This window comes from Dasypus novemcinctus, chromosome 3 (genome assembly GCF_030445035.2).
Source record: "Dasypus novemcinctus isolate mDasNov1 chromosome 3, mDasNov1.1.hap2, whole genome shotgun sequence".
NCBI classification, from domain to species: Eukaryota; Metazoa; Chordata; class Mammalia; order Cingulata; family Dasypodidae; genus Dasypus; species Dasypus novemcinctus.
This window is the reverse complement of record NC_080675.1, coordinates 128292650-128320042: the sequence shown is the minus strand read 5'-3', so window position 1 is coordinate 128320042 and position 27393 is coordinate 128292650. Positions and strand designations below refer to the sequence as shown.

The window sequence follows — 27393 nt, the reverse complement described above, 5'->3', positions numbered from 1 at the left end:
GGGGTAGAAGCTTATAGTTAACAGATCTTAAAGTATAAGTTATTTCCCTCACCAAAGTCTGTTGCCATGCATTGGAGAAAGATGTCTGCAAGGGTTCAGCCCTCCTCTTCCTCCCAAGGCTCCATGGTCCCAGCCTCTTCCAACCTCAGCTGCAGGCTGGGATAAGTCTCATCTCTCTTTTGGGGCTTGTTTCTCTACAGGGTCAGCTGCTCTGTACCAGGTCAGCTGTAGACCATCAGACTCTCTCTCTTCCTGGGGCCTCTGCTGTGTTTATGGAGCCATCTCTATTCCTCTGTGTTCTTCTCCTGTGTGTTTACTTCTTGGGGCTCCAGTATCCAAAACTCCAACTAACTCCTCTGCTCTGTAGTTTTCTCTGTGAGTCCACACTCGCCAAGAGTGCAGGGACTCAGCATCCTACTGATGTGGCCCAATCAAAGCCTTAATTGTTATTTAATCAAGTAAAAGTAAAACCTCTGAATTTAATACAATCTAATACACCCAGAGGAACAGACCAGTTTACAAACGTAATCCAATATCTATTTTTGGAATTCATAAATAATACCAAACTGCTAGAATACTTTATACAGAAAATCCTAAAAAATCTACAACAAATCTAGTAGAACTAATAAATGATTTCATCAAAGTGGCAGGGTATAAGATCAAAATGCAAAAATCAGTAGTGTTTCTATAAACTAATAATGAACAATCTGAAGGAAAAAATCAATAAAAATTCCATTTACAATAGCAACTAAAAGGATCAACCAAAGTGCAACAGCAAAGATCAACAAGGGATGGTCCAATAATGAGCCCTTGATACTGATGGCTATGCTTAGGAGCCTGTGTGTCTGAAATATGAACTAGGCCTAGAGCTGCAGGGTGCCTAAGAGTTACCTCCTGAGAGCCTTCATGTTGCTCAAATGTGGCCAACTCTCTAAGCCAAACTCAGCATGTAAATGTATTACCTTCCCCCCAATGTGGGACATGACTCCTGGGGATAAGCCTCCCTGGCACCGAGGGATTACTACCAACCACTACCTGGTGAAGCAACTAGAAAGATACCTTGAATAAAAGGGTCAACTTAGACCAGCAGAATATCTCAGCCTACATGTTGCATCAAGTATTAAAAATTGCTTTTTGAGCTGGAATAAAAGGGGGGATATTTCAAAGACAAATGAGTTTATATGGCTAAGAGTCTTCTAAAAAGAGTTGGGAGGTCATCAGAGGGGTCACACTTATGCACACCTCAGTAGGACCCCAGAGGGAGACAAAGTAGATACAACCCCAGGTGTTGGCTCTCCTGAAGGCTATGGAGATCCACAGGGCATATAGTCATGGCAGATGGATTTGGAGTTCTCTGCCATGTCAGAGGACCCTACTTTGGAATTTGTGCTCCTGAGTGTAATGGAGCTGGATTCAGATGTGACTTTTCTACACATGCCTCTTCTGTCACTTTTACTGAACCTGTGGTTGGCCCGATGGATGGTACATACGCAGGAGACTTGAATCTCTGGACTGCCCATGTGCCAGCTGGGCCCTGAGCCTCAGCAGAGTGGTGACTCCTACTCTTTGGTTTGTTGGTCTTACCCAGGTCAGCTAACAGGGAGGTGAAAATGGTCAACCACTGCACCAGGGAACCAAGAGTGCCTACAACTGCAAGCAGAGGAATTGCATCCATCATCCACGTAGAATCTAATCCCCCTCTTGATCTAGAGCTGGAGAGGGCATCACCATACCAGGGTCCACAGAATGGAGGAATAAAATAGGGACTAGAGTGACCTTACTGATGTTCTACTATAAAACTATTGTGACTAGTAATAGAAGAAATTTTAGCATCAAGGTGGAGAAAGTGGTCACAGTATTTGCTGCAGGCAGGGAGAGGGAAGAAGAGATGTGATGTGGGGGCATTTTGGGGATTTTAAGTCATTCTAAATGATATTTCAGGGTATCCTGCCATAACCCACTGAATGTACTGGGGGAGAATGTGAACTACAGGGTAAACTATTATCTATGTAGTGCAGCAGTGCCCCAAAATGTGTTCGTGTTCACTGAGTGTGATGAGTGTGCCACAATGATGGGGGAGGTGGTTGGGGTGGGAGGAGAGGGGTAGAGAGGTGGTGGGTATATGGGAACCTCTTATGTTTTTTAATGTAACATTTTATTGTGATGTATGTATCTTCAAAAAAATACAATTTACAAACATGATGAGGTGGGAGGATGGGGAGAGGTTATATGGGAAACTCCTAATTTTTTGTTTTTTTATGTTTTTTTTTTAAGATTTATTTTTTATTTATTTCTCTCCCCTTACCCTCCCCTCACCCCCCAGTTGTCTGCTCTCTGTGTCCATTCGCTGGATTTTCTTCTGACCGCTTCTATCCTTATCAGCGGCACTGGGAATCTGTGTTTCTTTTTGTTGCATCCTCTTGTTGTGTCAGCTCTCTGTGTGTGCAGTGCCATTCTTGGGCAGGCTGCACTTTCTTTTGTGCTGGGCGGCTGTCTTTATGGGGCGCACTCCTTGCGTGTGGGGCTCCGCTATGTGGGGAACACCCCTGCGCAGCAGGGCACTCTTTGTGTGCATCAGCACTGTGCATGGGCCAGCTCTACACGGGTCAAGGAGGCCTGGGGTTTGAACCATGGACCTCCATTTGGTAGGCGGACACCCTATCCATTGGGCCAAGTCAGCTTCCCTTTTTTATGTTTTTTAATGTAACATTCCTTGTGATCTATTAACTTTAACAAAAAATTTAAAAATTAAAAAAAAAGGATCAAATACCTAGGAATAAATCTAATCAAAGATGTAAAGGACTTTTACACAGAGGACTAGAAAATATTGCTAAAAGAAGCAATAATGAAAGGATATTCTGTTTACAAAGATTGGAAGACTAAATATTAGTATATCAATTCAACCCAAAGGTATTTACAGATTCAAGCAATTCCAACCAAAATTTCAACAACCTTCTTTGTAGAAATGGAAAAGCCAATCATCAAATTTTTATAGAAGGGTAAGGGGCTCTGAATAGCCAAAACAATTTTGAAAAAAGAAGAATGAAGTTGGAAGACTCATACTTCCAGATCTTAAAACTTATTACAAAGCCACAATAATCAAAACAGCTTCATACTAGCACAAGGATAGAAGTATATCCAATGGAATCAAACTGAGACCTCAGAAATCAACCTTCAAATTTTTGGCCAACTGATTTTTGACAAGGGTGCCAAGTCCACTCAATTGGAAAAGAATAGTCTCTTGAACAAATGGTTCTGGAAAACCTGGATATCCATATGCACAAATGAAGGTGGACTCCTTCTTCACACTGTATACAAAATCAATTTCAAATGGACCAAAGACCTAAATGTAAGAACCAGAACTATCAAACTCCTAGAATAAAACATAGGAAAGCATCTTCAGGGCCTTGGGTTAAGTAGTGATTTCTTAGACATTATACCCAAAGCACAAGCAACAAAAGAAAAATAGATAATGTGACTCCACCAAAATTAAAAAACTTTTGCTCATCAAAGGACTTTATCATGGAAGTAAAATGACAACCTATACAACAGAATAAAATATTTGTAAACTACATGTCTGATAAGCATTGAATAACAGAATATATAAGGAAATCTTTCAGATCAAGAATGCAATATACCACATGAATAGAATGAAAGAGAAAAACCAGATGATTACCTTAACTGATGCAGAAAAGGCATTTGACAAAATCCAGCACCCATCCTTGATAAAAGGGTAGAACTCAGGAAAATAGGAGTAGAAGGAAACTTCCTCAGCATTGTAAAGGGCATATATAAAAAAGCTACTAGCATCATAGTTAGTGGTGAAAGACTGAAAGTGTTCCCCTTGAGATGAGATCAGAAATAAGAAAAGGATGCTCACTGTCATCATTGGTATTGAACGTGCACTGAAAGTGATATCAAGAGCAATTAGGGGTGGTGGACTTGGCCCAGTGGTTAGGGCGTCTGTCTACCACATGGGAGGTCTGCGGTTTAAACCCCGGGCCTCCTTGACCCATGTAGAGCTGGCCCATGCGCAGTGCTGATGCGCACAAGGAGTGCCCTGCCACGCAGGGGTGTCCCTGAGTAGGGGAGCCCCACGCGCAAGGAGTGCGCCCCGTAAGGAGAGCCTCCCAGCGTGAAACAAAAGTGCAGCCTGCCCAGGAATGGTGCCGCACACACGGAGAGTTGACACAACAAGATGATGCAACAAAAAGAAACACAGATTGCCGTGCCGCTGACAACAACAGAAGTGGATAAAGAAGAACATGCAGCAAATAGACACAGAGAACAGACAACTGGGGTGGGGGGAGAGGGGAGAGAAATAAATAAATAAATCTTTAAAAAAAAAAGAGCAATTAGGCAAGAAAAATAAAAAAAGTAATCAAAATTGGAAAGGAAGATATAAAAATATCACTATTTGCAAATGATATGATTCATATATATACAGAAGATCTGAAAGAATCTACAAGAAAGCTTCTCATGCTAAGAAATGGATTCAGCAAGGTGGAGATGTGTAAGATCAGTACACAAACATTAACGGAGTTTCTATACACTAGAAAGGAACAATCCAAAAGGAAATCAAGAAAATTATTCCATTTCAATAGCATAAAAGAAAAAACTAAGAATACATTTAACCAATGGTGCAAAGGATTAGTATGCTAAAATTTACAACACTATACTTCCATTCTGTCCTCTCAAATTTTGTGATACTGTTGACGTACATTTAACTTCTATGTATATCATAATCCCCACAGTATACTGCTAATAATTTTGTTTTAGATGGTTACCTTTTAATGAGATTAAAAATATGAAAAATGTCTTTAATATTTGCACTCGAGCATATAATGACTCCTCAAAATTCATGTCCACCTGGAAACTATGAATGTGACCTTATTTGTAAATAAGCTTTGCAGATGTAATCAAGTTAAGATAAGGTCATACTTGATTAGGGTAGCCCCTAAATCTAATATGAATGGTTTCCTTATGAGAAGAGGGAAACTGGAATACAGACATACAGGGGAGAGGCCTGTGTGAAAACAGAGTCTGGATTGATGCATCTACAAGCTAAGGAATACAAAGGAAGGCTTGCAACTACCAGAAGCTAGAAGAGGCAAGGAAGCATTTTTCTCTACAGTCTTCAGAGGAGAATGGCTGACACCTTGAGTCTGGACTTCCAGCCTCCAGAACTGTGAGAGAATAAATTCGGTTGTTTTAAGCCACACACTTTTGGTACTTTGTTATGGCAGCCCTATGAAACTAATAAAAAATTTGTTTTTATAATTTCTGGCACTTTTAATTTCTCAATGTAGATCCAAATTTCAACTTTTAACATATTTCTTCTGCATGAAGAACTTTCTTTACATTTTTTTGTAGAACAGATACATTGAAATTGAATTTGTCAATTTTTTCCTCTGAAAAAAATTGGTTTCACCTTTACTTTGAAAGTTATTTTCACAGAGCATAGAATTCTTGATTGACTTTTTTTAATACTTCAAAGATTCTTTCCATTTTCTTCCAGCATTCATGCTTTTGATGAGAAGTCTGCTTTAATTCTTTCATTTTTTTCTCTGTGTTTTGTTTCTTTCCTCTGTCTTTAAGACTTTATATCTAACTTTGATTTTCAGTGTGACTATGATCTGTGTTTGCATGTATGTTTTGTTTGTATTTATCTTACTTGGGGGTCCCAGTTTGAAAGTTTCAATATCTAAGTCATCTCTTGATCTGGTTCCACTGATTATTTTACCTGTTAACCATGGGTCCTTTTTTTCTTGCCATTTTTTGTGTGATTTGGAATTTTGTATTGAATACTAAATATTACTTGTAAAAAAATTAGTAGATACTGAGATTAGTAATATTTATGCCTGGAAATGGACATGCCTCTTCTTGTGTGAAGTAGTGAGAGTGGAGGGATATGGCTATATACCTAGTAGTTCAGTTCAGATTTTGTTGTTTTATTTTCCTTTAGTGCACTAATGTGTTCAAGTTCCTCTAGTGTTGAACTATCCCAGTATTGTGCTTTGTGTTATTTCTGGAGTGCCGGTGGATTGTTTTTAATATTTCTGCTCCATCTTTAGCTTCCACCATGCCTTAAATATCTTTGCAGTGGAGGAGCTTCTCTCTTTACACTTTTCCTCTCCCCAGAAGGAAAATTGCTGTTGCTTGTTACTCAGTGCAAGTCTCATTGTTGGGGTCAATGGAGATCTGCTTCAGTGGCATCCCTCTGTCTCTTACTCATTTCAGGGTCTAGTGTGCAGTTGTGTTACCTGACTCTTCCACCCTTCCATGACAGTCTGCCTTACATGGGTAAGGGTTTGTTGCTATGAGTGAGTTTCCTACCCCTCTCTTGGTGGCAGCAGATATCTGCTTCTTTTAACATTTGGTAATAAAATATTAGTACCGTTTAATGTAAAAAACATAGTAATGTTTCCATTGTTTAACTTCCGTCTTCAAATAAAAAGCTTGAGTGATTTTTTTTTTTTAAGATTTATTTATTTCTCCCCCCCCCCAACCCCCCAGTTGTCTGCTCTGTGTCCATTTGCTGCATGCTCTTCTGTGACCACTTCTATCCTTATCAGTGGCACCAGGAATCTGTGTTTCTTTTTGTTGTGTCGTCTTGTTGTGTCAGCTCTCCGTGTGTGTGGAGCCATTCTTGGGCAGGCTGCACTTTCTTTCGGGCTGGGCGACTCTCCTTCCGGGGCACACTCCTTGCACGTGGGGCTCCCCTACTCAGGGGACACCCCTGAGTGGCACGGCACTTCTTGTGTGCATCTGCACTGTGTGTGGGCCAGCTCCACATGGGTCAAGGAGGCCCAAGGTTTGAACCACGGACCTCCCATGTGGTAGGCGGATGCCCTATCCATTGGGTCAAGTCCACTTCCCTTGAGTGATGTTTCTGATCTCTTTTTAACAGTGCACATGTGAGTTTCCTTCTCTATCCCTAGGGGCAGTTGGCTTTTGTCTAGTGTCCATGTAGGGTAGGATGGTATGAGGGTTTTCTATCCCTCCTTCAGATGCAAGTCCCGCATCAAGTAGGATCAGGTCTGGAGCAGGTTTCTTGTTCCTTCCCCAGCAGAACACCCTTCTGCTTTATCAGAAAATGTCAGGCACAGGTAGGTTTTGGCCTGTCCCACTATGTCAGCCAATCATCTCCTATACTTACGGAGGTCCCTGAGCAAGGGTGGGCATCTTAAGGTTTTCCTATCTCACCCTCAAACCTTGGCCAACTCTATAAGCCTGTGCCACTGTTGGAGGAGGTTCTTTCAGGTCTGTTTTTGAACCCTTAATTTTTTTTGATTCCTCACTGGGGGTCACTGGAAAAGATCTGGCAAATGTGTGTCTACTTCCCTTGTTTCTGGGGTTCCCAAAGATTCAAAACTGTCATACTAACCCAAACTAACAGTTAAAATCTTGTTGAAAGTTCAGTTGTTTTCTTCTTACCTATTTAAAGGGCCACATTTTCTTCCCGTGCTTTGTTAAAGGTGAAACAGTTCACGTGTTCTGTCTTTGCTTGGATGGTTTCTCTCCCTTTGGAATTTAGTTCAGGAGGTTGCCTTCTGTTATTAGTTCTCTGATGAGCTTAAAGGAGATGATCTTTTAGATTATACATCTCTTTCTCATTTTGGGGGCAAGAGTGATGTTTATGGCTTTCTGTATGTGAGGTGTTAAGTGAACTTCTAGGAGTTTCCTTACATGCTTATAAATATAAACAAAATATTAAAATTCTAGCATTAGCCATAAAGAGTAAACAAACATTTAAAAATTAAACACAAACAATTTAGTCTAATATTAAGAGTGAAATTTGGCAAGAAATGATCTGGAGAGGGGCAAAGAGAGGTAGTGCATTTCAGAACCCATAAAAGACAGAGTATAACCTGTTTCTGTACCAGTGCTGAGGTGAGGAAAAAAGAAAGAGCTGTAGCTATTCTTCAAGAGAACCCTAGCTATGGATCTTTAAGTTAGGTGGAATTTTGGACCTCAGCCCCATATGCCTAAAGAGCATTACATTTAGAATTTTGATTTTTATTTTCAAATAAATTTATTCACTTAGTTATAGAAATATTTGGACAGGATTGAAATAAGATGTTCATCCATAGCTTTAACTATGTATTTCATTGTGGGAACACATTGAGGAACACTATGAGTTGACTTTAAAGATCAAATCTAGTAAACATTTTATGAATTGCATTTTTAATTTTGTCACTAATTTCTTCAATATAAATACTTAATGTACCATAATTTTTGTAACTTGTTCTAGAATTTCTTTATTTTAAAAATAAATAAAAGAAATGTAAGTGGCCAGGTTTTGCTTGATATATTAGTCAGGGTTCTCTAGGGAAACAAAATCAACAAGGGATATCTGTTGATAGTAAGAGATTTATCAGAGTCTCTCATGCAGCTGTGGGAATGTACAAATCCAGATTCTGCAGGCAGGTTGCAATCAGGAGTTCTGATGAAGGTCCAGTGAAGATTCTTGACAAGTTCTGGGAGATGTTGGCTGTCCAAAGACGAGCTGGGAAATTCTTTCTCAATGCTGGAATCATTTCCCCTTTTAAGGGATTCACCTGATTGGGTTAAGTGTCACTCATTGCTGATGGCAATCTCCCTGACCGATGTAATTATAACCAGCTATCTATGATTTACTACTGCAGTAAAGTCAATGGTGACTAAAGTCCGTAAATGCCCTTGTATTACAGTTAGCCCAGTGCTTGCTTGACCAAACAACTCGGCACAATTACCTGGCTGAGCTGACACAATAGCCTAATCATCACATTTGACTTCTGAGTTCCCCTCTTTTTTGCTTTGGATGGGGAGGGAGAGGGGAGGAAAATTAAATAAAAGGGATAGGTATCGCATGTTTGAGGTGGAAAATTGCCAATGTAAGCTGGCCTTGATTTCCCATAGAATTGTGCATCGCAGCGTCATCTGAAATTAGAAGTGGGTTTAGGGTTTGTGAATGGTGGATACTTGAGGAAGCTGCCACGGTATTATTAAGCTTAGAGAGGTTATACAACTTGCCTAAGTTTGAAGGATAAGAAAGTGGTAAAGCAATATGGAGTAGAAATTTTTATATTTAACTAGGAGTCAGAAAACCTTGGATCTGGTCTTAATTTACAATTAGTTAGCTAGATGACCCTGTGCAAGTTATTCAAACTCCGTAGGTCTGTGTTCTTATTGTACAATGTAACATTGGAATCCTCAGAGTCTTTTGTATGAAAAAGATTCATTAAATGTTAAAAGTAGTAGAATCTAGAAAACTGAATAATTTAATCAGGAAAGATGCTTGTTTTTTACTTGAACAGGAAGGTATTTTCTCTGCTAGGATAGTCCAAATGATTTTCCATTTTAAATAGAAAAAGTAGATCTTATCAAGTATTTATAGAAACTGCAGATTGTTCAGAGACACAATCCAATATCTCATTTGATACTGGCAAGAGGCAAATGATGCCTCAAAGTCTAACAAATGTTTAAGCCAATTCAATGAGCAAAGGATTATTTGACAGTCATTCAAGTTTAAAGGAAGCCATCCATTTCTTGAATGATTTGATGACTTTGGGGGTACTTGAGAAAATCAATACATTTTTCTAAGGTTTTTCCAAAATCTTCATAGTTATGGTCTAAACCATGAACCCTTCTCAGTTTAAGTTCTTTTAGTCAACAGTGGATATCTTAGATCTATAATAACTACAGAAGGAAGAGAAATGACCAACTGGAGATTGTTGATATCACTCCTTGGAGACCCAATTTCCATCATGGAGCCCCATGATTTTGTTTTTTTCCCCTAATTCTCTACTTTGAAAAGTGTCAAGTACCAGAAAAGTTAAAAGAATAGTGTGTTGAACATCTGCATGACCTTCACCTATATTCAACAACTGTTAACATTTTGCCATATTTGCTTTATCACATTCTATATCTAATTTTTGGCTGAACCAATTGAAAGTGAGATGCAGATATCACAAGTTATCCATACATACATCAGCATGAATAACTTAAGAATAACATTCTTGTGTTAGTTTGCCAAAGGGGTACCTATGCAAAGTGCTAGAAATTTGTTGGCTTTTATAATGGGGATTTATTTGGGGAGGGGGGGGGGGGACTTAAAGAACCAAGGCCAAATCAAAGCATCAGCAGAGATGCTTTCTCACCAAAGTCAACTACTGTTAATTGTGGTGTGTTGCCACATGGTGAAGCAAGATGGCCACGAACCGCTCTCTTCCTGATTTCAGCTGTAAAGTATAAGGCAAAATGGCTCATCTTTCCCTGGGGCCTCAGCTGTTTGAGCCTTCTCCTTTGACACATGGCAGGATAAAAAATGACAGAGCTCTCCCTTTCTGTCTGTATGTCTGTGTCAGTGTCCACTTATATCAGACCCAGCGAGGTGGCAGAGACTCAACCTGAGTCATTTCCACTGATGTAATAAAATCAAAAGCCCTAATCTTAACAGTTAATCTCATCAAAGATGCCCAGCTGGATTTAATGCAATCAAAGCTTATCACACCCAGAGGAACAGATTAGTTTACAAACATAATCGTTCTCATTTGGGTTCATAAAATATCTCAAACTGTCACAATTCTCTTACACTTATATAATACCAACATCTTAAATTAACAATAGTTCCAAATATCACTGAATATCCAGTCCATGTTCACATTTCTCCAATTGTTCCAAAAGTCCTTTCTTTAATTTTGAATCAGGAAGTAATCAAGGTTCACACATTGCATTTGGCTGTTATTGCTCTTTAGTTACTCTTTTTTTCTAGCAAAGTTTGTCTTTTTTAAAAAAGATACATATATCGCAAAAAATGTTACATTAAAAAATATAAGAGGTTCCCATATACTCCATACCTCACCACTCCACTCCTCCCACATCAACAATGTCTTTCATCATTGTGGCACATTCATTGTATTTGGTGAATACATTTTGGAGCACTGCTACACTGCGTGGATTACAGTTTACATTGTAGTTTACACTCTCTCCCAGTCCATTCAGTGAGTTATGGCAGGATATATAATGTCCTGCATCTGTCCCTGCAATATTATTCAGGACAACTCCAAGTCCTGAAAATGCCCCCATATCACACCTCTTCTTCCCTCTCCCTGTCCTCAGCAAGTCCTGTGGTCACTGTCTCCACATCAATGATACATTTTCTTCCATTGCTAGAGTTGCAATAATTCTATAGTAGAATACCAGTAAGTCCACTCTAATTCCATATTTTATTCCTTCATCCTGTGGACCCTGGGATGGTGATGTCCACTCTACCTCTAAAGTGAGAGAGGGCGTAGAATTCACATGGTTGATGGATGCGATTCTCCTGCTTGCAGTTGTAGGAACTCTTGGTTCCCTGGTGTGGTGGTTGACCATCTTTACCTCCCTGTTAGCTGACCTGGGTAAGTCCAATGAACCAGAGAGTAGGTGTTGCAACTCTGCTGAGACTCAGGGTCTAGCTGGCACATGGGAAGTCCAGTGATTCAAGTCTCCTGAGCATATTCTTTATTTAGAATATTTACCCCATTTTCTTTTGTGACACTGACATTAGAGTCCAGGCCTGTTGTCAGGTAGAATATCCTAAATTCTGGATTTTTCTTCTTACTTCCTTAACTTGTTATTGAACTTGTAACTCTGTATTAGTCTGCTAAAGGGGTGCTGATGCAAAAAATCAGAAATGGGTTGGTTTCCATAAAGAGTATTTATTTGGGGTAGGAGCTTACAGATACCAGGCTGTAAAGCATAAATCACTTTCCTCAAGAAAGTCTATTTCCATGTGTTGGAGCAAGGTGGCTGCCGACGTTTGCAAGGGTTCAGGCTTCCTGGGTTCCTCCCTTCCAGGGTCTTGCTTATCTCTGGGTTCAAAGTTCCTTTTTTCCTGGGGCTTGCTTCTCTTTCCTCTGCATGCTGACTTCCTGGGCTCCAGCTTAAGACTTTAGCATCAAACTCCAACATCAAAACTCCAATATCAGAAACCCTCACAGACATTGGCAGCCATCTTGCTCCAACAACTTCATGCCCCTTGAACTTCACAAACAATTTGTGGGGAGAGAATTTGTACCATGGGACAACTTTTTAATCAATGGTTTTATCATTCATTGAGGATCTTTGATGAAATTATCAAAATCTTTGCAGCTTCTGCAACTTCCAAAATTGCTTCCATCATTACCAAATCCATTCAAGTCATCCCCACTACCACCATATCCACCACTGCCTCACCTGTCTCCAAAAGCCACTACAACCACTTAAATTTCTTCCTTGACCACAGTTGTCATTCCCACCAAAACTAGCTCCATGATCACCACAGTTTCCAGAACCAAATCTGCTTCTTTGTCTGGATGAAGCACTGGCCATATGTTGCTTAGACAGGACTTTCCTTCACAGCTGTGGCCATTCACAGAATGGTATTTCTAAAATGACTGTCTTATCCATGGAATCATGGTCATTGAAGATTTCAAAGCAAAGCTTCTCTTCTTGCCACTGCCTTGGTCAGTCGTGATATCAATCACTTCAGTTTTCCCATACTGCGCAAAATAATCTCTTAGGTGATGTCTTCATGTCTTCTTTAATGCTAACAACAAAGATCTTTTCACAGATAAGTGGGCACCTGGCCTTTGAGTGTCAACTCTTGAGGCAGCCCTCTTTGATTCCACAACTCTTCCATCTGCTTTATGTGGCCTTGCACTCACAGTTGCATCCTCTTCCTCCCCAGTGGCATATGTGACAAACCCAAAGCGTCTGGAGTGCTTGTTGCTTGGCTCTGTCATTACTACACTGTCTCTGGGCGTTCCCCATGCTCAAAATGGCTCCTCTGATTCTCTTGTAGTGGTTTCAAAGCTTAACTCTGGAGTTTCTGCAGCTGTTTGGGATCTTTAGAAGACTCTGAATTGCACATGAGGGCAGTGTGAGAAAAGACTTTAACAATTCTTCCTTTGCAGCTTCCATGGCCAGAAAGCTATATTCTGCTTTATGGGGAACATTTAAATTTTTTAAAATTTCATTTTTTGTATATGAAAAATGCTTACCTGTTTCATAAGGCAAAACTGTATAAGAACATATATTCAGAAATATTATTCCTATTTGTTTCTCTTCCAACCTTCCCCTTATCATTCACTATTTTTTGAAAAATAAGCATGTTTATGTATATATATGTGTAAATATGTATGTAGGTGTATAATATGTTATAATTATACATTATACAAAAATATAATAGTAATAAAAGTAAATTCCCATTCTTTTTTTATACAAAACAAGACACAGAAGAATGAGGTCCACTTTCTCCATTACTTCCAGAACCCTACACGCTGGTTCCTTGAGGACTGGAAGGTTTGGGCATATGCACAGTCAGCACCGTAAATGAGGTGCTCCCCTGAGAGTGGCCTCACAGGCAGTCCATCTGAGCAAGGGGGTGGGCTGAACCAGGATAGACTAAAATGCTCAGTGGCCACAACACCAAACTTGACTGTGGTTTTTTTTGAAGGGGCCTGTTAACAGGCCCTCAAACCTGTAGTTTAAGCTCATAAAGATAGAAACAGTATTTGTCTGCCTTTATATCCCCAGCTCCCGGCATAATATATCTGTTGAATGAATGAAAGAATGAAAGGAAGCATGTTCTAAAATTTGTGGGGGTTTAAAAAGAGAGTGTAATTTTATTTCAAGGTCAATAATTTAGTGATGACATTTGTAGCAAAATTAGGTTGGGTTCCCTAGAAGCTGACCCAGAGCCAGACTTTGTGAGCAGGTGATACATTATACAAGTTCTCCCTGGGGAGACTTGCAAGGAAGTAGGAGAACAAAAGCCAGGAAGGAATGGCAGCTGAAGCCAATTAAGTGTGTGATTTCATGCAAAGTCGCTGAGAGTGAAGCTTCAGCTTGATCCTGCAGGGGAATCCGGGAGGTTAAGTAAACTCTGGAAGTGGATGTGCTACCAGCTCCCACTCCCACCGAGGCAAGGAAGTTGGACTTTCATACTCTACATTTATCAGTAATAAATCCCAGATAGTTCTAACTTTCTGTATGTACAGGTAAAACGTCTGATGATGTCTGCTACAAATTATAACAGTGGCTTAAAATGGGGTTATTTTTCTAAGCAACATAAAGAAAAAAAAGCCATAAACATTTAATTTAATCAACTGTAATTTTATCAGCCATAAATGATAGCTCTATACATAGTACTACTTTCTAAAGTGTGTTTAAACCGAATAACCAGGTAACCATGTAAATGTGTATTTCGGATGATGCCTATTTGATGTGTGCAATATACAAAGGTCTCCTTTCTATTTCCTGCAACAAATCAAAATTCACCTTCCCTAAGTTCATGATATTCATAAAGGGTTCCCCCTGAGGAGAATTTTTTGGGGAGACTTAGGGCAACTTTTTGGATTTTGAGAAATGGATTCAGAAATTTGTTTGGTTATCCTACTCCCATTGCTGATTTCCCTATAGAAAAGAGGCAATAAAGGTCACTCACTGGCTCTTTGTATTGCCTTGGAAACAGCCTTTCTGTTTCCTTGAGCGCCAAATCATCAGCAATGGCAGCTTCACCTTGCTCCTTGACATAGTATAAGCAGATCCATCTTCAATTTGCATGAGCCGACTGATTTGCATTGCTGTTTCTTCTTTACACCATCAAAAAGACAGAGAACTCAGGGCAATTTTTTTTTTTTCCAAATTCTACTCAATTTATTCATTTTTAAAAAAGATATTACATTAAAAAAATATGAGGTCCCCATTCGCCCCCACCACCCCCACCCCACCACTCCACCCCCAATAACACTCTCCCCCATCATCATGTCACATCCATTGCGTCTGGTGAGTACATCTCCGGGCATCACTGCACCCCATGTCCCGTGTTCCACACCATAGCCCACACTTTCCCTCGTTCCATCCAGTGGGCCATGGGAGGACATACAACATCCGGCAATTGTCCCTGGGGCGCAACCCAGGACAACTCAAAGTCCCGAGAATGCCTCCACATCTCTTCTCTTCCTCCCCTTCCCCGCACCCAGCAGCAACCATGGCCACTTTTTCCACATCAATGCCACTTTTTCTCGATTATTAACCACAATAGTTCATGAAAAGAATATCATTAAGTCCACTCTGATCCTTACCATATTCCTCCTTCCTGTGGACCTTGGCTTGGTTGTGTCCATTCCACATCTATGTCAAGAGGAGGTTTAGATTCCACATGGATATTGGATGCAATCCTCCTGCTTTCAGTTGTAGGCACTCTAGGCTCTGTGGTGTGGTGGTTGACATTCTTCAACTCCATGTTAGCTGAGTGGAGTAAGTCCAATAAATCAGAGTGTAGGAGCTGAAGTCTGTTGAGGTCAGGGCCTGGCTATCATGTTGTCAGTCCAGAGATTCAAATCCCCTAGATATATCTTAAACCCCGGCACCAACTACAATTCCAGTAAAGTATCATGAAAGTCTTGTGAAAAGAGATCCCATCTGAGTCTAGCTCCATCATGCAGAAACACCAGCTCCAAAGAAGGGTCAACTGGCATGGCAGTGAACCCCATCTGCCATGACCATAGAACCTGTGGGTCTCTTTAGCCCTCAAAAGGACCAATACCTGGGGTTGTATCTACTTTATCTGCCTCTGAGACTCTGCTCAGGTGTGCATAAGGGCAATCCTTCTGACAACCTCCAGACTCTTTTTTAGAGACTCATAGCCATATAAACTCATTTGTCCTTTCCATTTCCCCCTTAATTTAGGTGAAACAGCATTTTAAACTCCAGTTATTATATGTAGACAGGGATATTCTGCTGGTCCGCATTGAACCTTTAATTCGAGGTCATTTTCTAGTTGCATCATCAGCTGGTACTTGGTAGTGATCCCTCGGTGCCAGGGAGGCTCATCCCCGGGTGTCATGTCCCACGCTGGGGGGAATGCATTGCATTTACATGCTGAGTTTGGCTTCGAGACTGGCCACATTTGAGTAACATGAAGACTGCTAGGAGGAAACTCCTAGGCACAGTGCTGCTCTAGGTCTTGTTCTTATTTCAGGCGTATAGGTTCACAAGCATAGTCATTAGTATCAGGGGCTCACTGTTGAACCCTCATTCTTTCCTGGTCCTTACCGTTGCACCTGGGGGACTGCCACTGCTCCCCTAGGGACCACGACAGAGTCCCCACCCCCCAGCCAGTAACCCAGTACCCGCCCAGCTGTTGTTTTTAATTGTTTCCACTATGAGTATATCCAAACATTACCATGCACCCTGGACATATGCCCTGTATAACTCCCTGTCAACCATATATCACCTGTCAATAACATCCCATACCAGTATTCCTCCGCTGCCATTGTCGAACCACTCTGTGATCCAAAACTTCCTGAAAAGTGAAGCCCAATATAATGTCAGGTTCCCTTATTAGTGAAATGGAATATAGCGATGAGTTTAAAGGTTAGATACAGAATACGTATTGATTTGGAAAAATTCTACATCCTATCTTTTTCTTTTCTTTTTTCCTAATTATTGAGCTTCTCTTCACAAGAGCCTTAGATCACAGTAATTCATATATACAATAAACAGTACTCCCACACATCCATCATAAAACCTTTTCCCTTCCACAGTGATAATCTTATAACTTATTCATATCATATTTACTTAAACTGATGTACAGACTCTGAGACAATAGCTTTCAAACAAGGTGACATCTGTGCTTACAATGTGGTCCATACTTTAGGATATACTGTTTTCTAAATTTTTAGTTATCCTATGTTTTACATTATGGTTTACATTATTAGTCTGTCGTCCCCTATATGTTTTTGGTGTAATATTACATGTTTTATATCCATCCTTGTGTACTCTCGCAAAACTCCTCTCTTACCCCCATATTTACCTTGGTTCCATCCATTCGACATCCATTTTCCCCTCCCCTTGGGGCCCACAGTGACAGCCAATCTCCATTTCCCGAGGAGCCATGTCCAGAGATACTTGCAACAGTGTTCAGGGCCTGACTTGCTCAACTGCCCTAATGCCCTGGGAGCCACCCTTTCTCTCGAGAGATACAGTTCCCTCTTCTTTGATGGCATTAGTCCTCCCCAGGATGTGGGTCCACCTCCACTCTCACTACTTGGGTCTCTACCCAATGGTACAACCCACCCTGGCAAAATGAACATTCAGACATTTCCCAGGAGTCCGTCCTGTGTCAGACCATCCCCTCTGAGCATCCTAAACAGGTAACCCTCCTAATTATATTTTGATACGGTTTTCTCAGTATTTTACTCTCAACCAACACCTGACACTCTCCTATGGTCGTATGTTGCCCCTCCCTCCCCCCAATTTTTTGGGCAATATTACCCATCCGCCCATCCCCAGCCCCCTTCAAACCCACAAAGCCCCACCCAAAGGCAACCTCTTGCCCCCATTTTATCTCTTCTTTGTGCTCATACTTACTGCCAGCTCATTATAGATTCCACCCCTGCAGATGTCGGCTCACATCCTTCCTCCACCCCCCGATTTTCTGTAAGCCTATCTTTCAGTCTCTAGCTCTCTGAGGCAGCTTACTTATTTCATATCATTGAGGTCATGTAGTATTTGTCCTTCAATGCCAGGGTTGCTTCACTAAACATAAGGTTCTCAAGATTCATCCATGTTATCACGTGTGTTTGTAGTGTATTTGTTCTTACAGCCGAGTAGTATTCCATTGTGTGTATATACCACATTTTATTGATCCACTCATCTGTTGATGGGCATTTGGGTTGATTCCAATTTTTGGCGACAGTGAATAATGCTGCTATGAACATTGGTGTACATATATCGGTTTGTGACCTTGTTTTCAGTTCTGCTGGGTATATACCCAGCAGTGGTATTGCTGGGTCATATGGCAAATCTATGGTTAGTTTTTTGAGAAACCACCAAACTGTCCTCCAGAATGGTTGGATCCTTCTGCATTCCCACCAGTAGTGGATGAGTGTTCCCATTTCTTCACATCCTCCCCAGCATTTGTATTCTTATGTTTTTTTCATAGCTGCCAATCTTATGGGAGTAAGATGGTGTCTCATTGTAGTTTTGATTTGCATTTCCCTGATAGCTAGAGATTTGGAGCATTTTTTCATGTTCTTTTTAGCCATTTGTATTTCTTCTTTGGAGATGTGTCTGTTTAAATCTTTTTCCCATTTTTTAAATGGGTTGTTTATCTTTTTATTTTCAAGATATATGAGTTCTTTATATATGCAAGTTTTAAGTCTCTTATCAGATATATGGTTGCCAAATATTTTCTCCCATTGTGTGGGTTCCCTTTTTACTTTCTTGACAAACTCCTTTGAGGTGCAGAAGGCTTTAATTTTGAGGAAGTCCCATTTATCTATTTGTTCTTTTGCGGCTCGTGCTTTTGGTGTGATGTTCATGAAGCCATTTCCTATTACAAGGTCCTGTAGATGTTTCCCTACACTGCTTTCCAAGGTCTTTATGGTCTTGGCTCTTATATTTAGGTCTTTGATCCATCTTGAGTTGATCTTTGTATAAGGTGTGAGATGGTAATCCTCTTTCATTCTTCTACATGTGGATATCCAGTTCTCCAGGCACCATTTGTTGAATAGGCCATTCTCTCCCAGTTGAGAGGGTTTGGTGGCTTTATCAAATATTATATGGCTATATATATGAGGGTCTATATCAGAACTTTCAATTCGATTCCATTGGTCTGTGTGTCTCTCCTTATGCCAATACCATACTGTTTTCACTACTGTAGCTTTGTAGTATGTTTTGAAGTCAGGTAGTGTGATTCCTCCAATTTCATTTTTCTTTTTCAATATGTCTTTGGCTATTCGGGGCCTCTTTCCTTTCCAAATAAATATCATAGTTAGTTTTTCTCGTTCCTTAAAGAAGGCTGTGTTGATTTTTATTGGGATTGCATTGAATGTGTAGATCACTTTTGGTAGGATAGACATCTTAATAATATTTAGTCTTCCTATCCATGAACAAGGAATATTCTTCCATTTATTTAGGTCTTCTTTGATTTCCTTGAACAGTCTTGTGTAGTTCTCAGTGTATAAGTTTTTTACATCTTTAGTTAAATTTATTCCTAAATATTTGATTTTTTAATTTACTATTGTAAATGGTATTTGTTTCTTGATTTCCTCCTGATCTTGCTCATTATTGGTGTACAGAAATGCTACTGATTTTTGCGCATTGATCTTATAACCTGCGACTTTACTAAACTCATTTATGAGTTCTAGAAGCTTTGTTGTAGATCTCTCAGGATTTTCTATGTATAGGATCATGTCATCTGCAAATAATGAAATTTTGACTTCTTCCTTTCCAATTTGAATGCCTTTTATATCTGGTTCTTGCCTCAGTGCTCGAGCAAGTACTTCTAAGACAATGTTAAATAGAAGGGGAGACAATGGGCATCCTTGTCTTGTTCCTGAGTTTAGAGGGAAGGATTTTAGGATTTCTCCATTGTAAACGATGTTGGCTGTAGGTTTTTCATATATACTCTTTATCATGTTCAAAAAATTTCCTTGTATTCCGATCTTCTGGAGTGTTTTTATCAAGAAAGTGTGCTGTATTTTGTCAAATGCTTCTTCTGCATCTATAGATACAATCATGTGATTTTTTCCTTCAATCTGTTTATATGGTGTATTACATTGATAGATTTTCTTATGTTGAACCATCCTTGCATACCTGGAATGAATCCCACTTGGTCGTGGTGTATAATTCGTTTAATGTGTTGTTGAATGCGATTAGCAAGTATTTTGTTAAGTGTTTTTGCATCTAGGTTCATTAGAGAAATTGGTCTGTAATTTTCCTTTCTTGTGGTGTCTTTGTTTGGCTTTGGTACTAGGGTAATGTTGGCATCATAGAAGGAGTTAGGCAATGTGCCTTCTGTTTCAATTTTTTGGAAGAGTTTCAGCAGGATCGGTGTTAGTTCTTTCTGGAATGTTTTGTAGAATTCACCTGTGAAGCCGTCTGACCCTGGGCTCTTCTTAGTTGGGAGGTTTTTAATGACTGATTCTATCTCTTTACTTGTGATTGGATTGTTGCGATCATCAATTTCTTCTTTCGTCAATATGGGCTGCTTATGTGTTTCCAGGAATTTGTCCATTTCCTCTGAATTGTCATTTTTGTTGGAATATAGTTTTCAAAGTATCCTCTTATGATAGTCTTTATTTCTGTGGGGTCAGTGGTGATATCTCCTTTCTCATTTCTTATTTTGTGTATTTGCATCTTCTCTCTTTTTTTCTTTGTTAGTCTTGCTAAAGGTTTGTCAATTTTGTTGATCTTCTCAAAAAACCAGCTCTTGGTCTTGTTTATCTTTTCAAGTGCTTTCTTATTTTCTTTTTCATTTAGTTTTGCTCTTATCTTTGTTATTTCCTTCCTTCTTCTTCCTGTTGGATTACTTTGCTGTTTTTTTTCCTAATTCCTCCAAATGTGCAGTTAGTTCTTCAATTTTTGCTTTCTTCTTTTTTGATATATGAATTTATGGCTATAAATTTCCCTCTCAGTACTGCTTTTGCTGCATCCCATAAATTTTGGTATGTTGTGTTATCATTATCATTTGTTTCAAGGTAGTCATTGATTTCTTTTGAGATTTCCTCTTTGACCCACTGTTTTTCTAAGAGTGTGCTGTTTAATTTCCAAATCATGGTGTGAAATCTGGGCCTCTGACCCTTGCAAATTTCCAGCTTCACTCCACTGTGGTCAGAGATATTATTTTGTATAATTTCGATCTTTCTGAATTCATTAAGCCTTTCTTTGTGGCCTAGCATATGGTCTATCTTGGAGAATGATCCATGTGCACTTGAGAAAAATGTATATCCTGCTGTGTTTGGGTGTAATGATCTGCATATGTCTCTTAGATCCAGCTCCTCTAATATACTGTTCAAATATTTTGTTTCTTTAGTGATTCTCTTTTGAGATGTTCTGTCCAGAGTTGATAGTGGTGTATTAACATCCTGTCCCCTGCTCCCACCCCGCTTTACTCTTCCTTATACTTTTCTTAACTGTTCTTTGTAACCTCTCTGTATTTTGGCCCTTCTCAGCAACAGTTTAAGCTGCTGTCATCCTCCACCCCTCCCCCCAGCCGTTATCTTCCCCCTGCAGCCCTTGCTGTTCTTCCTGCCAGTCCTGCCCACATTGCCAACATATAATCTGCCTTCTTCCTTAGCCACTGCTTACCTCATAGCCATCCGCCCACTCCCACCTATCCACTATCACCCTGTAGCTAGCCCGCCCTAGCCCCAACCCCTCCCCTACCCAGCACTATAAAGCCAAGTGTACTTCCTCAATAAAGCAGACCTGCGCATAGACCTGGTCTCCGTGCTTTCTTCCACCTAACCGCGCGTCCCACCAAACCTGAAGGCCGCCGGCTGCCGCCCCGACCTGGCCATGGCGTAGGCTAAGTCCCCGGCAGCCACCCTCAGCTTTCAGTGAGCTCGAGAGCGCCCTCAGCCGCGACAGTTGGCACCCAACGTGGGGCACCTGCCCTCCGCCGTCCGGCTGAATCGCTTCAGCGTGGGACCCATCGCCGTTCTCCCGCGCCGCCGCCTCCAGGTAGGGACTCTCCGGCGTCCCCTCCCTCCTCCCTGAGCCTCCTGCCATGATGGGCGCCTCTCTCTCCGTCCGGCAAGTGCCGCAAGTCCGTATGCTCGCAGCCCTTTTAGAGACTCACCGTGTGAAAGTGTCCCTTCGCCAGCTTCAGCGATACTGGAACCTCCTCCTCCCCTTCAATCCGTGGCTCGCTACAGCTCCCCTGTGGAGCCTGAGCACCTACGAACGTTTGATTCAGCGGGTAACGTCCGCTATGGAACACGAGCGCCGAGTCTTTCCTCCCGGCCTCGTTCCCACCCTTGTTGCCATTCGAGCCTGCATACAGGGCGTCCCCTCCCCGACCCCCGCTCTCATCTGCGAGCCTGCCGGCTCCCCTCCCGTCGCGGATGCTGATGACAACGATATCCACTCCCTCTCCGCTCAGCTAGAAGCCGCGCTTGAACTTGACCCCCCCTCTGCGCCCGACCCGGGCGGTGCTCAAGATGGCGCACTTCCTCCTTCTTCTCCCGCCGAAAAGGGGAAGTCCTCGCCCAGCTGCCAAGATGGCTCACTTCCTCCTTCTTCTTCCGCTGGTCCCCAGAGTCCCGCCCTCGTCTACCCTCCTCTTCCGCCCCGGCCGCCATCTTGGGACAGCGCGCTTCCGGCACCGCCATCTTGGGACAGCGCGCTTCCGGCGCTCCCCTCCGCTCTCCCTCTAGCCCCCTTTAGCGCCCCGCCTTCGTACGCGCCACCCTCCGAGCGCCCTCCTCCACAGTCGACCGCGAGCGTTCCAGCCCCCGACTCTCGCCCTCCCCTGCCGCCAGATGCCACGCCCGCTACATACAGCTCAGCCCCCTTCGAGCCCCCAATCCCTCCTTTGGCGCAAATGTACCCCCTCAACCCTGTTCGCAGCATCCACAATCCCCAGATCTGGCTGCCCTTCCCCCCCAAAGATATGCAGCTGCTCCGCACCGCCATCAAAGAGGATGGCATTGCCAGCCCGCACGCCCAAGATATTCTTGAGCGCATGGCTATTCCTCGCTGTGTTCCTTACGACTGGATCTCCCTTGCACGGTCCGTTCTGACCCCCGGACAATTCATTGACTGGAGAGCCCATCTTGGCGTTCTCATCGACTTGCAAATTGCCGACAACGCCCGCCAAGGAGTTCACTACCCTGCCAATGCCTTCCTCAGATACGGCCCGTATGGTGACCCCAGCGCGTACGTAGCTCTCCCACCCGGTTTTTTTATCCAGCTCCGTGATTGCGTCTTCCGCGCCTTTCGCTCCTGCGCAGCCGCAAACCCCGAACCCCTCACCCAGCTTTTTCAAAAACCGGATGAGCCATTTAATGAATTTGTCGCCCGTGTCCAAGCCGCAGCAGAGAGACGCGTCGGCGACCGCGCGGCCCGCACATCCTTTGTTAAAGACGTCCTCCAGGAAGGTGCCAATGCTGCCTGCAAAGCCATCATTCGTCCGTTGCACGAGCGCCCCCTACAAGATTGGGTCCTCGCATGCGCCGGAGTCACCTCTCAGACCTCCGCCATCGCAGCAGCTGTAGTCGCCGCTGTCCAGACTACCAACACTTGCTTCCGTTGCGGAGAGCTTGGACACTTTGCCTGTGAGTGCGCCAATAACCCCCCCCTGCCGCCCCAGCATCCGTGGCCCCCTGCTCCGCCGCAGCCCGTAGTCCCGCCTATGGTGCCACCACCGCGCCCTGTTCCTGCCGCCCGGCCGCCCTCTACCCCCTGCCCGCGCTGTGGAAAAGGATATCATTGGGCCCGCGACTGCCGCGTCCCGAGACAGCCTTTAAATGGGCAGCGGGGCAAGACTCAGCCCCGCCACCAAGAGGCTCCAGTCGCCCCTCACCGACCTCGCCCGTAGGTATCCATTGGTCCGTGCCCCTGTCGCCGACCACTCCACCGCGCCTCTCCATTAACGTCAATGGCAAATGGCTAGATGGGCTCCTCGACACTGGCGCCGAAATCTCTTGCCTCCCACTAAGCCAGGCCCAACATTTTCCGCTCGCCGCCGGCCCCCTCGTCCTTGGAGCGACGGGCCAATCTCGCGCCCAACAGGCCGCTAAAGACCTCGCCTGGGAAGATGTCGAGGGCCGCACAGGGTTTTTCCGCCCGCTCGTCCTTAAAGATATCAAGCAAGTTTTGTGGGGACGCGACATTCTGCACCAATCAGGAGCGGTTCTCTTCACCCCGCGACCGTCGCCGTCCCCCCAATAGTTTTGGCCGTTGCTCGCGTTCAACCTCCAGCACCCGTTCCTCTGCAATGGGACACAGAGGAACCCATTTGGGTGGAGCAATGGCCTATGACTGCCCCAAAACTGGCTATTCTTCAAGACCTAGTGAAAGAGCAGCTCCATGCTGGCCATGTTGAGCCCTCCACTAGTTCATACAATACTCCCATTTTTTTCATAATCAAAAAATCCGGCAAGCCACGTCTCCTCCACGACCTGCGAGAGATCAATAAGCACATCAAACCCATGGGCTCTCCTCAACCCGGCATGCCTCACCCTTCGGCCTTCCCGCAAGATTGGTATGTGGCAGTCCTCGATATCAAAGACTGCTTCTTCTCCATTCCCCTGCATCCATCTGACCGTCCGCGGTTCGCCTTTACTGTTCCCCAGCCCAACCACCACCGGCCTGCCAAACGGTATCAGTGGAAAGTCCTCCCCCAAGGCATGAAGAACAGCCCTGCCATCTGCCAGCTGTTTGTAGCCACTGCTATTGAGCCCTTAACCTCCGAGGCCACTATCGTGCATTACATGGACGACATCCTTGTAGCCCATCCAAGCGAGCCAAAACTACAAGCTATAGTCACCAGTCTTCTCTCCAATTTAGAAGATATTGGTCTTCAAGTCAACATAGAAAAGGCTGTTTTCCACCCACCATTTCAGTTCTTGGGCTTTGAAATCTCAGAGACAATCACGCCCATGGCGCCGCTTATAGATGTCCCCAAAACCATGACGCTCCATAATCTCCAACAACTATGTGGTCAACTTAATTGGCTGCGCCCGTCGCTACCCGTCACCACACATCAGCTGCAGCCCCTGTTCCGGCTCCTTCAGGCCGCTGGCCCACCATCACAGGCACCCACCAAGAAGATCACCCTGTCGTATGAAGCGGAGTGCGCCCTGGGCCGTGTCAACTCTGCCCTAAAAGACTGCTTGCTCCAACGAATAGACCTAAACAAGCCATTTGCAGGACTCGTCCTTCCCACCCGTGGAACACCCACTGGCCTCGTTTGGCAAGATGGTCCACTCCTGTGGGTCCATCTAGCCAAGAGCAAGCTTCGCAAAATTACCCCCCAGTCCATCCTGTTCGCACAGCTCGCCATCGCCCTTGTTGAGCGCTCCACCCACCATTACGGGCGTCATCCGGATGTCATCATTTGGCCCCTTACAGCCCAGCAACTCACTCACTTGCTGAAAGACTCTGTAGACATGCAAGCGCTATTCCTTCTATTCCCCGGCCCATTCGATAATCACTTTCCCCAGCACCGCCTCATACAAGGCCTCAGCACGCTCCCCGTCGCAGCTCCTAACCATTTCCCGTTCCCGTCCTCCAAGCCACTCCCAAACGCCGCCATCGCCTTCACAGACGCTTCCAAGCACTGCCTTGCTATAGTCCTCTACAAGCCCAACTCCACACAACCCCTCTGCCACACCCGCCAACACAGCAGCTCTGTTCAAGTGGCTGAATTAAAAGCCGTTACTCTGGCTCTCCAATACCTCCGAGACCAGCCAGTAAATATCTTCACTGACAGCCTCTACTGCCTGCAGGTCTCTCGTATCCTTGCCTTTGCGGCCTTCCTGCCGCCTGCTAGCATCGGCAACCGGGACATCAACCTGGCCTTAGCTGACCTTCAACTCCTCTTAGAGAGGCGGCGACAACCCTGGTTCATAGCCCACATCAGAAGCCACTCAGGCCTCCCAGGCCCCTTAGCTCACGGCAACCATCTTGCTGACCAAGCCGCCCAAGGTGCTTCCATCAATGCCCTCAGCCCTGCAGCTGCTGTAGGAGACATTATCAACCAAGCAAAGACTTTGCATGCGCGCTTCCATCTTGGTGCACCCGCCCTCCAGCGACTCCTCCCAGAACTTCCCATTGAGACATGTAAACATCTAGTGCGTGCATGCCGTTCTTGCGCGCCTTTGCTGCCCCTGGGGCCGCTCCAGCCCCAGGGTGTCAACCCGCGCGGACTGCGACCCAACTCTAGATGGCAATTAGATGTCACTCATGTCTCCTCCTTTGGCCGATGGAAGTTCCTTCACGTTGCCATCGACACGTTCTCACACCTCTGCTACGCTGTCGCCCTCCCGGGAGAGTCTGCCAAGTATGCCACCCAAGCGCTCCGGGAAGCCATCCTTTTCATGGGAGTTCCCTGGGACATAAAGACGGACAATGGCCCCGCCTATCGCAGTGCCGCCTTTGCCGAGTTTGTGAAGCTCTACAACATTACCCACCACTTCGGCATCCCATACAACCCACAAGGCCAAGGACTTGTTGAAAGAATTCACCAAACCCTCAAGACCCTCGTTCAGAAGACTAGAGAGACTCAACCCTGTCTTACCCCACAGGAGACAGTCACGCAAGTGCTCATCCAGCACAACCTGATGACCTTTGATTCTGAGGGGCTTTCGCCCATCCACAAGCACTGGGGACCCTCTTACCGGCCCACCCCAGCCCCTCTCGTCCTCTGGCGCGACCCGCTCACTAGCAAGTGGAGCGGGCCAGCGCCCCTTCTCACCCAAGGGCGAGGATTTGCCTGCGTCTTCCCGGAATCCGCGCCCCAGCCTGTCTGGATCCCTGCTCGTCTTGTTAAGCCCTTCACCCCGCAAGGTCCTGCAGATTTGCCACCCCCCACCCCCCCCCATGTCGCGCGAAAAACCCCCCCTCCGTAACCACAGTGTGCAACCGCACCCCCCCGTGAAGTCTTCCCCCCCCTTTTTTTTTCTTTTCTCTCGTTTCAGACTGCCTCCTTGCAGCTCAACACGTTGCCCCCCCGCAGCTCGACATGGCCCCTTCCACCCCCCCACCGTCGCCCCCTCCCAGCAGCGCTCCTGCTCCATCCCGCCGTGAACGCCGCCGCCACCGACTCCTCCTCCGCCGCCTCGCCCGCCTCTCCATTCAAGACGACCCACTCGAGCAGCAAGTCATCCACCTCCTTCGTCAAGCCCGTGCCTCGTCACCCAACCTCACCTCGCACCCCACCCCCCTCATACACCTTCTTGTCCTTATGCTCGCCTTAGCTTCTTCAACGCAAGCCGTGCCCCTTTGGGCTGCCCTTCTTCGCCCGCCTGATTTTCTCTTCCTCTCCCCTCAGTCCCCCATCCTCCCCACCATGTACTCCTCCAACTGTGACTTCCTCCCAGAAAGCTGCGACCCCCTCACCCTTCCCATCTCCTCGCCGCTGCCAAATGTCTCCATCCCTATCCCCCCCGACGCCTTGCAGTTCGTCACCAACCTTTCCCTATGCGTAAACCCGCACAATAACTCGTGCCTTCTTCTCACCAACGCCACTCTTCTTGACCTCTCCCCCACCTCCCTCCTCGCCAGCACCTCCTCCTTCAACGCCTCCGCTCTCAATGTTACAGGTCCCTGGCTCTTCCCCGTCAACTCCACCGGCATGTCCAATTCCCACCCCTTTATGCGACCCCACGTCCAGCCCTGCCACCTTGACACCCCGTCCGCCCGCATCCCTCTCTTCCCGTGGACCTCCTGCTTTTACCCCAAGCCTCGCACTGGCGGTCTCTTCCACGGAGCCCCCTGCAACATTTCCGACCCCCGCAGCCTCGCCCCCTGCTACGCAAACCCCTTCCAAGTATCCCCCCTGATCCCCCGCACGTTTAGCGCCATGTCCCTGTGCAACCCCCACACCTGCTTCGATCTCCGCGCCCTTACCTGCCACCCCAGTTGCCTTGT

General features: G+C 44.5%; 1 protein-coding gene across 1 annotated transcript; it reads left to right on the top strand.

Moving 5' to 3' along the window:
* Positions 1–21529: 21529 nt before the first annotated feature.
* LOC139437802 (endogenous retrovirus group K member 21 Gag polyprotein-like) lies at positions 21530–23338 on the top strand. Its single transcript, XM_071212499.1, has one exon. The coding sequence runs from the start codon at positions 21530–21532 to the stop codon at positions 23336–23338; it is 1809 nt and encodes a 602-aa protein (XP_071068600.1).
* The last annotated feature ends 4055 nt before the right edge of the window (positions 23339–27393 follow it).

Bases quoted from the DNA above. Each gene is read 5' to 3' on its own strand.
- LOC139437802 (XM_071212499.1), top strand. From the start codon at position 21,530: ATGGGCGCCTCTCTCTCCGTCCGGCAAGTGCCGCAAGTCCGTATGCTC.